We start from the raw sequence: 11,046 nt of genomic DNA on the forward strand, positions 1-11,046 counted from the left end.
GCATTGTGCCAACTGTGAAGTTTGGTGGAGGGGGGATTATGGTGTGGGGTTGTTTTTCAGGAGCTGGGCTTGGCCCCTTAGTTCCAGTGAAAGGAACTCTGAATGCTTCAGCATACCAAGAGATTTTGGACAATTCCATGTTCCCAACTTTGTGGGAACAGTTTGGGGATGGCCCCTTCCTGTTCCAACATGACTGCGCACCAGTGCACAAAGCAAGGTCCATAAAGACATGGATGACCGAGTTTGGTGTGGAAGAACTTGACTGGCCTGCACAGAGTCCTGACCTCAACCCAATAGAGCACCTTTGGGATGAATTAGAGCGAAGACTGCGAGCCAGGCCTTCTCGTCCAACATCAGTGTCTGACCTCACAAATGCGCTTCTGGAAGAATGGTCAAAAATTCCCATAAACACACTCCTAAACCTTGTGGAAAGCCTTCCCAGAAGAGTTGAAGCTGTTATAGCTGCAAAGGGTGGGCCGACGTCATATTAAACCCTATGGATTAAGAATGGGATGTCACTCAAGTTCATATGCGTCTAAAGGCAGATGAGCGAATACTTTCGGCAATATAGTGTATATATATATATATATATATATATATATATATATACACACACACACACACACACACACACACACACACACACACACACAGTGGCAAGAAAATGTATACAAATCAGCTGGTTTTGCATTAATTTTGTCAAAAAATGTGATCTCATCTTCAGTCACAAGTAGACAAAACACAATGTGCTTAAGCTTACAACACACAATTATAATATTTCATGTTTTTAATGAACACATCCCTTTAAACATTCATAGTGCTTAGAAAAAGTAAGTGAATGGCTAATCATGTCAACGAATGTTCATTAGAGTCAGGAGTTGTGTGGGTTAAAGTTACTTTCACAAGAAGCATCTGCTGACATGGACCATGTCTAACAAAAAAAGAGATCTCAAAAGACCTACGATCAAGAATTGTTGCTTTGAATAAAGCTGGAAAGGGTTACAACATTAACTTGAAGAGCTTAGATATTCATCTGTCCACAGTTAGACAAACTGTCTATAAATGGAGACAATTTAGTACTGTGGCTACTCTCCCTAGAAGTGGCCGTCCAACCAAGATAACTCTAAGGGCACACTGCAGAATGCTCAATTAGGAAAAAAGAACCCTAGAGTGACAGCTGAAGACTTGAAGGAATCAATGGAACTGGTTAACATCTCTGTTCATGAGTCTACTATACGGAAAACATTAAACAGCCATGGTGTCCATGGTAGGACACCACGAAGGAAGTAGCTGCTTTCCAACAAAAACATCGCTGCGCATGCTGAGTGATTCCAGTCAGGCTTCCTAAGCAAGCAATTGACCCGGTTGCTAGGGTGGGTAAAGTCACATTGGGTTAACCTCCTCATGGTCGCTATAATGTGGTTCTCGCTCCCGGTGGGGCGCGTGGTGAGTTATGCGTGGATGCCATGGAGAATAGCGTGAAGCCCCACACGAGCTAGGTCTCCGCAGTAACACACTCAACATGTCACGTGATAAGATGCGCGAATTGATGGACTCAGACGCGGAGGCAACTGAGATTCGTCCTCCGCCACCCGGATTGAGGGAAGTCACTACGCCACCATGAGGACGTAGAGCGGATTGGGGAGAAAAGATCCACACAAAAAAACAAAAAATTTTGTGGACTGATGAAACAAAATGTGACAAGTTCCATCATTTGAGTTAGTGCAACAATCTCACGCCCAGTCTATTCTCTGTTATCTGAGTTACTGTATTAAAATCCTTCCGTTGTTGTAAGCCCTTGCGATATGCATATCTTGATATGTACATTTATGAATTTTTAATGTTCTATCATGATGTTAAATGTGAGATTTTTTTTTTGTTCAGAAATTCAAAAACAAAAGTGCCTAAATGTTTTAGAAGTGCAATATAACCTTCTTTTTTTCTTCTTCTTCTTCTTCTTTTCAAAATCAATTGTTTTACTCTCAGATTCAACCATAAGAAAAAATGTAAGAAATATAAGAATCTGTGCAGCAAAAGCAAAGCGACAGTGTTATATAATTATGGGGCTTCAAATATTGTTAAACCTTCATGAAACACTTTCACACTGCACACAGTTAGAAGGATACAGTATGAAGGTTATTTGAATAAGCGCTTCAGTATGTGAAGTGTACTCAATAGGTCATGTCACCGGGGCAATAAGTAAATTAACACCCTGCCATTGTATCAGCACTTTAGTGCCCTCTAAAACTCATAGAGCGAGTGCTCGGATAAACCTGCACCCTTTGCTATGTCTTAGAACAGCGGCTGTGCCGATAAGAAGATTTGAATTTTGAGACGGGGAAACGATTGAAGCTGAGCTGAGCTGAGGTGTGGCCTTCTACTGCCTCAAAATCCCAATAAAAGCAAAGTCAAGAGAGACAGATTATACAGAAAGAGAGCGCTCAAAGCACATAAAATACACTTTGAATCACACTCACAAGGTCAAACAAACAGGATTAAATGAAGTACAAACAGAAGGACATCAGATTATACAGAGTCAAACACTGTTTTGGCTATTAATTAGAGTGATAAATATCTCTAGGCTGATATAATCAGTAAAAAATGGTGCTAGATATTGAGATATGACCTTAAGCCCACTTTTAATCCATATCACAACATTAGATATAGAACTAAACCTTTGGTTAGCTCACCAACTTTCCTAACTTTTGCATATTATTAGACTATGTAACAAGCCTTGGATACATTTATACATTTAGGTGATTGTTAAAAACAATTTGGACACTGCTTTTGCACAGACAGGCATAAACATACATTTATGAAGAAAATGTGAGCAGAGCTTGCCTGTGAAAAGCCAGAGGTGTATACAGGGTCCGAAATCAACACCCGCCAAGCACCAAATGCGGGTACATTTTAAAGCGTCTTGTGTCTCCACTTGTGAATCTGGGCATGTTCATGTAAGTTTTAATTACCTCATCTATATATAATTACCATATGCATATTGCCATCCAGACATGTGACACTACTGCGTTTAACAGTACGAGAAACGAGGGAAACAGAAGATAATACAGACTGAAGCCTACACTTTGCATGTGAATGGACGCTGCTGCTAAAAATCATATCTAAATCTTTGTCTTGTTTTAGTTTAAAAATATCTAAACATCCTTTAAACAAGATCAATTTACCTGAGAAACATAATTGTATATTAAGACTTGTTAACAAAAAATATATCTTATTATATCTAGAATATACTGTATTATTATGTTATTATTATATAAGTGTCTTATTCTCAAACCATTTGGATTATTTTTCAGTGTATTAAGCATAAACCTAACCTAAGTTGTTTATAAGCCAGTCATCATGGGCCCAAAAAAATCAGTGTGGTCCCGAAACACATTCTCTCTCCTGATCCGTCCTTGCGCCAAGTCTTCTAAAAGCGCTAATGCTGCAATTGTCATTCAGAGCTGCATTTATTTAAATACATTCATTTAATTGCTTACATGTTGATTTTGCATACATAAGTATAATGTATTTACCAGTAATTCTTGTTCAGTGTAACTACTAAAGTTCACACAATTGGCAAGTAATAATTAAGCTTCATTAGATTTCCACAATCTATCTGTAGACAGGATGGCACATCTGCAAATCCGTCAAAGATGACTCATACTTAGATGAACTCTTTTGCCAGTGTCTTTGCAAATTGAACAAACAGTGCATACGCAAGGGGTAGTGCTCATGTGACGGACCTGCCGGTAGGCACATTTGTATGTCACGTTTATGTTTTATAAATACCATTGTATTTTGTGCATATGCTCCGTTTATACATCAGGCCCCAGATGCACTAATGAAAATGTCTACATTGCTTCACAAATAATACCTTTATTAATACTGCAACAAGGATGTAAATGTATCCTTTAGCTGTTTGCCTATTATCTTTTTATAGTTACCTTTTTTCGGATCAGTCACAATCTATGTTAATATGATGGCACAGAGCTGTACCTTTAGGAACGAGTGCACACTAAAAACTACAGCTGCTTAATATGGAGGAAAAATGCGATATTCGATATGTTAATCCTATAATGACACTATAATCCAGAACATTGAAACTCCCACTGGCCAAATACTGTAAACTGAAGTTTACTGGAATAAAAAAAGGGTCATCTATCCCAAAGATCACATACATAGTTGTCTTTGTTCCAAATTGCATACTGTATCCAATATATAGTTTAACCATTAGCTCTATAGTTGATTTTTTTTTTTTTTTTTTAAAGCATATGAATATAAAGTTACAGTAATTTCACCATATTTTGGGATATCCAAAAAGAATCTGTGTTGTAAAATATTTAATTTTTACACTTTAATGCATGTTCGTATTAATTTCAAAATTAGTTAATTCAATGTGGGACTTTTATTTTGAAAACGATGTCCAAAAGTGCTTGCAGTACACATCCGCTTTCTGCTATGGTTAAACGTGCTTGTTGTCAGTCTGCGCTGAACTTGAACTAGGAATGATTTCACTGGACCGAACATTCATTTAAAGCAATCATTTGATATATCCACACAAACTTACAGCAGCCAATAAACAAGCCAAGTTTGAGTTTGTATACTGTGTCTGGTCTCATTATTATCTACACACACACACACACACACACACACACACACAACACAGAGTGAAAGCACATGAAAGGGCTGGTTACGGCTACATATGCACAAAATGTGACAAGCTCCATCATTTGAGTTAGTGCAACAATCTCACACCCGGTCTATTCTCTGTTATCTGCGTTACTGTATTAAAATCCTTCCGTTATTGTAAGCCCTTGCAATATGCATATCTTGATATGTACATTTATGATATTCCGATAAATTTGATACATCGTGCAGCCCTACTAAAAACCGTCTCGCAGATCATTTGATGAAGTCATTTTAAGTTCATTTTCATTTGAACGTGACCTGAATGTGGTGCTGTCTGAGTCAGCGTATTGAACGAATCAGTGCAAAGTTGAGGCAATAGGCTTGTTTAAGATGAGCAAGTTCTCCGCAGAACAGATCACTGGTGACTAGAGCCCGACCGATATGGGTTTTTGAGAACGATACGATACCGATTTTAGAGAGGGAAAATTCACCAATTACCAATATGGTGGCTGATATAGTTCATTTTTGAGCTGGAATGAAAACAGACCTTTTCTATGTGGATTTTTCCCCGATATGACTTTGCAAAGGTACTCAAAAGGCTGCTTTCTTAAATATTTTTATCAAAGAATATTTGACATTATTATTATACATTGTCAACAAATTCTAGAAATGATACAATAAATAGCTTAATAAACATCAGTACTGTATGTTCAGTATAAGTCAGTTGCTGACCATTAAAATAAATAATAAATAAATAATAAAATAAATATAAGGGGCCGGTTGCACCACCTATACGTACGTTACAACTTAGCCTAGTTGTGGCGTAAATGGGCACTAAGTCAAAATGTATGCACTACTAAATATTTGAGCGTTGCACCATTACGTTTATGTAGGACATAACCCTATGTATAAACTAAATATTTATGGCAGCCTCCGACCAGGAGTAACTGATGGAATAAAAAAGCAGACTCACTTAATGACATCAATGAGCTCATGTTTTGGTTGACAGGCTTCAGTCCTTTCGACATATATGATGGTGTTGGCAATTACACTTGTTTACATTTACGAGATTAAAAAACAAACTTACTTTTAAGCGGCTCTTCAGTATGAAACCGATCTAACGGTGCCATTTTTAGGGTGCGTCGCCCGGTGTCAAGTTTCAACACATTCAAAATATATGTAGGATTTTAAAATGACTAAATGTCTATTTTTCCAGCCTGTTGTATTAGTATTTATCACCCCTTATTTTAGATACAGTTCCTATATATTATTATTTACACAGGGCAAATATACTATTTATTAAATCTACTTTTGTTACGTATCCTATTTTAATGTCTGGAAAACCAGACTTTTAAATATTAGATTTTATAAATGCAATGACTGGAATTGTTCGGTTGAAGGGGGTACCAAACTGTGAATTCTGAACAAAACAGTTTGGTGAATACATGTTTACACAATAGCTTCCACTCAGCTGACAAGCAATGAAAGTAGCTATGTGATTAGCTAGTTAGCTATAAGCTCGTTGTCACGGAGAGAAAAAGATGGACTTTATTTACTTTCCAGCATTGTGTCTCACCAACTAGGTAACAACATAGCGTGAAATCAACACTCAGACACAATCCACCACCACACCGTTGTCTGCTGAGCTGCAAAAAGATGCTCTGATGTTTACCTTTCAATCTGCTACATTACTGACTGCACTGACAACTATAGCTGGCTAACAGCAAACAGATGCAATAAACATGAGTGACATGGTTGTCAGGGACAGGGTTAACGTTATATTGTTTATTAACTTTCCAGTATGTATTTCACAAACTAGTTAGCAATTTACAGAGAAGACACAGCTTAACACCGCACCACTAAACTCCGCCCTGTCTGCAGAGCCACCGTCAATTCAGCTCTGTAAACAATGTTATGACACCAGTTCTAAAGCACTATTTTCTGCATTATATGTTCTGAAAAAAGATTTCATATCTGTGCATATTGGTAAACATACACGCCGATACCGATATATTGGTGAAACGCTAGTATCAGCCGACCGATATATCGGTTGGGCACTACTGGTGACCACCTGCAGGTTTATGCTGATTAGAAATCTGTCTGACTTGCTGTGATGTCACAGCAACGTATGTCAAAAATACTCTAGCGAGAGTGAGGTGGCCGCATGTCTCTGGAGGGAGGTGGTGCAGTTGCTTTCTACCAGCTGTGCAAACTGCAAGCACGACAGAAAACGACTTGCTGATGCCACCGCTTAATGTTTATTGGCTTAAACAACCTAAAGTTTTGTTCTCTTCTAAAATATTAGATTGCCATGTTTTTAAGAGTATAAATAAAAAGTGTGTGATTATTCCCAACACTCCTACAGTGCAATCTCTGAATGGGATATGTGATTGTTATTTTTTTTTTTTAATGTGTGTCTATTAGGTGGCCTGGGTAGCTCAGCAAGTAAAGACGCTGACTATCACACCTGGAGTCGCAAGTTTGAATCCAGAGTGTGCTGAGTGACTCCAGTCAGGCTTCCTAAGCAACCAACTGGCCCGGTTGCTAGGGTGGGTAGAGTCACGTTGGGTTAACCTCCTCGTGGTCGCTATAATGTGGTTCTCGGTCTCGGTGGGGCGCACGGTGAGTTGTGCATGGATGCCGCGGAGAACAGCGTGAAGTCTCCACACCATAGTCTCCGCGGTAAGGTGCTCAACAAGCCATGTGATAAGATGTGCGGATTGACGGTCTCAGACAGGGAGGCAACCGAGATTCATCCTCCACCACCCGGATTGAGGCAAGTCACTATGCCACCACGAGGAGTTAGAGCACATTGGGAATTAGGCATTATAAATTGGGAAAAAAAGGGGAGAAAAAAATCCCAAACAAAACTGTCTTTATTAAACTAAAATGGATTAAAAAGACACACCTTTTGGGGGGAAATAAATAACAGGTACATTCTTTTATTTAAAAGCAACAGAATTAAATTACATCCACTTTATCAGCAACAAAGCACATGAGCGTGAATCACACAATATATGCCTTTGATCTCGTAGGCGGCTGATCCACAACAAGGAGTGAGAACTGTCCGACTATATAACTGCTATACACTGTAGTTGAGCTCACATTGTGATATTTTATTTGTTTTATTAATGTACAGTCGATTACTTTTCACACCCAATTTTTTGGAGGCACTACCTCTCTTGACTCTTCAGAGAAAACACCACTGATGTGATGTATCCTTCATGTCCAAAGCACAAATGGTCACATACCGAAGTTAAATACTGAGGGTTAGGGGTTTGTTCAAATCAGCAACTCTAAGTGTGAGCAATAGTAATAATGATTCTTGCCTCAGCAAACGCCACAAATTGCTGTAAATTGTCTAAACGAGGAAACTCAAAAACTATTATGAGGAAAATGTTTTCATTAGTGCCATTACGGGGCTGCCAGTACTTATAATGTTTAAAATCAGAGCGCTGAGAGCAGTTACAATTATACCTTCATAACGACAACACATTTGATTGACAATGAAATGATTACAATGGGGTAACCTCCTCGTGATCGCTATAATGTGGTTTGTTCTCGGTGGGGCACGTGGTGAGTTGAGCGCGGATGCCGCAGTGCATGGCGTGAAGCCTCCACATGCGCTATGTCTCCGTGGCAACGTGCTCAACAAGCCACGTGATAAGATGCGCGAGTTGATGGTCTCAGACGCGGAGGCAACTGGGATTCATCCTCCGCCACCCGGATTGAGGCGAATCACTACATGACCACGAGGACTTAAAAAGCGCACTGGGAATTGGGCATTCCAAATTGGGTGAAAAAAAAAAAAAAAATTGACAATATTTGTCAGATTTCATTGAGGTTTCATTTTTGCTTTTCGGTATATGTTTTCTAAGGCTTTATTAGCCTTTCAAGTAAAAGGCATTATTCATACCAGCTTATATATTTAGTTTTTGGCAAAATCCATTCAGAACAGTGTATTATTTATGTTTTAATTTAAAGCTGAAGTATATAACTTTGTCAGTGTTAAAATACTTTCTCATATTCCAGCTTAATATGCAGAGACAACTACAAGTAAGCCATACATAGGTTAATTTTCTCAAAAAACTGTAAACACTGTGTCTCTGTGGGGCTATAAAAAATTCCTGTTTTGTTTTGAGCGACCAATTACACCCGCCCCAACAATGTTATTCATCCAATGGAGTTACTTGGAGGGTGTGGCTATCTGACCATGAACAACTGCAGGTGAGGGGCATATTCAGAAAGCTGTTTTGAAAACATTGATTATTTTTGCAAATCCGTTCAGTGGCACGGAAATGAAGCGCTTCCGCGTTGCAAAAAAAAAAAAAAGTGGACAGCGCTCCTTGCGACAATGTACTTGTGTTGTGCTATAAATTGCAGTCTGATGCAGAATTCGGAATTGCATATTACCACACTACCCCTACTATTTCTGCCATAGACAAATATGGCAGTAGTAGTACGAGTACTATGGGTAGTATGCAATTCCGAACTCAGCCTGACACATTTCGGAGTGCAAAAATGTGTGAAATTCAGCTTGCATGGCTAGACACTTTTGCATTCACACACTTATAAAGTATGTTTCAGCCTAACCATTACCATGCACATTAACTCAAAACTGCTGGAGAAAACTTTGGAATCATTTTGTGTTACCTTAAGATCACAAACGTCTTGCGTTAAATCATCCTGTTTGCTGACAGTAGAGAAGGAACGAAGCGCCCCAGTGAGGCGAGGGGGAGACATGACCTTACACGCCGTCTGATCTGTTCATACAGGAAAAATGATAAATATTAATATATACAGTTGCTTTATGTGTCTCTAGGGTTGCAGATCTTATGGAGTGATTCATATTTTGAAGTGCTCTTAACAGACAAAAAAACAAGACTTTTACAGGCCAAAATAAAAGAATTTGGACAATTAAGTCACACTTTAAAATGTCTGAATGTCTTTGCAATAGATCACAAAATATCAAAGCAAGTGTCATTTGCAAGCAAAACAAGCTGGAGCTAACATTTGACCACCACAAATGTCACAATGCTATTTTGAACTGTTTATGTACAAACCTAACAAACTTGAAAAATTGCTTGAAAAGTTTGCTTGTGCTATATTTCCATAAAGTAATTTACCCTTGTTTTGATATTTGATTATGATTATGATTTCATAATTCAACAATTTCCATTAATGTGTGGTGCCCAAATACTCTTCTAGAAACTGCTATACACCTGATCAATCATGTCCCTATGAGTTATGATGTACATATAGATGATCTTTTAATAACCACAATAGCAAATACACGTGTCACGATCTATAAACGGAATAATATAAAGCGTGTTAATGATAAATACTGACTTAGACAGCATTACAACTCATCTGAAGCATCACAACAGGGCTATCTTGTATAATTAATGCTCAAATCCGTGTATTTCAACACCTCGTCAAACACAAATCAACATAAGTTGGTGTGAATATGAATATGAATATAAATATGATACCTGACCAGTGACAGATTCGAAAGTTCAAACAAAAAAAAAACTGGACCCTTCAAAACAGCGTCAGCCGGCGAACATGCGGCAGCGTTTACAGCGCAGTGTAGTATGGGTATTGTAGTTTTCTAATATAATAACATGCTTGGCTGATACGGCTGACAGCGGGTCTCTGGACTACAATATCCAGCAGATACACATATGCGGAAATAACAAGGAAGAACAAGTAAATTCATGATAGAATGACGTTTTATTAGTAAATTATGTCTGCATCCGAAAACGTAAGAAGCTGACGTGCTGCCTAATCAGTTAATGGCTTTACTGACAGATGTTTTGAAAGAAAGGAAACTGGTGTCCGAACAGTTTGAAAAGCACCTTATTTTCATCTTGACTCGGTATACAGCCTCCGAAGGCAGCATTTTCCTGGTGTCACGCAGCCTAATAGGCATATAAAAATGCTGGCTCACATTTACATTTAATTTCTTAATTACGTAATACACATTTCTATATACTGTAATTAATATTTAACGACATCTTTATTTAATATTAACAAAGTATTAATATATTCAGTGGTATATTCAGTGGTTATATTTCATGTAAATAAAAGTGAAGTGGATCCACACACTGTTTAATTATTCCCTTTTATTAATTGAAAAATGTTGGTGTGATTTTTAAATAATAAAAGGAATAATTAAACAGTGTGTGGATCCACTTCACTTTTATTTCAGTGCTTTTTTCCTTGATCCAGCACCTGTTGCAGAAATGTTGAATGTGCATGCAAGTAGACTTTCAGATAAAACCTTTTGTTTAGAAAAAAAAAAAAAAAAGATAAATGGATAGTTTTTTTTTTTTTTTTTTTTTAACCTAAAGCCATGATATGGCAGGCCTTGTGTGTGTTTCTTTAAATTACATTTTTGGACAGTTGGAATTTGAA

At 38.0% G+C, this 11,046-nt stretch overlaps 1 protein-coding gene across 1 annotated transcript in view; it reads right to left on the reverse strand.

Moving 5' to 3' along the window:
• Positions 1–10,210, reverse strand: part of ascc3 (activating signal cointegrator 1 complex subunit 3) — a 295,431-nt gene extending 285,221 nt beyond the window's left edge. Inside the window, exons 1-2 of the mRNA XM_051720604.1 lie at positions 10,122–10,210; positions 9,283–9,392 (exon numbers count right to left, since the gene is read on the reverse strand). Coding sequence (XP_051576564.1) covers positions 9,283–9,372 — 90 coding nt within the window. The 5' untranslated portion in view covers positions 9,373–9,392; positions 10,122–10,210. The remainder of the gene's footprint in view (positions 1–9,282; positions 9,393–10,121) is intronic.
• Positions 10,211–11,046: the final 836 nt, after the last annotated feature.

The sequence above is a fragment of the Myxocyprinus asiaticus genome, chromosome 16 (assembly GCF_019703515.2).
Source record: "Myxocyprinus asiaticus isolate MX2 ecotype Aquarium Trade chromosome 16, UBuf_Myxa_2, whole genome shotgun sequence".
NCBI classification, from domain to species: domain Eukaryota; kingdom Metazoa; phylum Chordata; class Actinopteri; order Cypriniformes; family Catostomidae; genus Myxocyprinus; species Myxocyprinus asiaticus.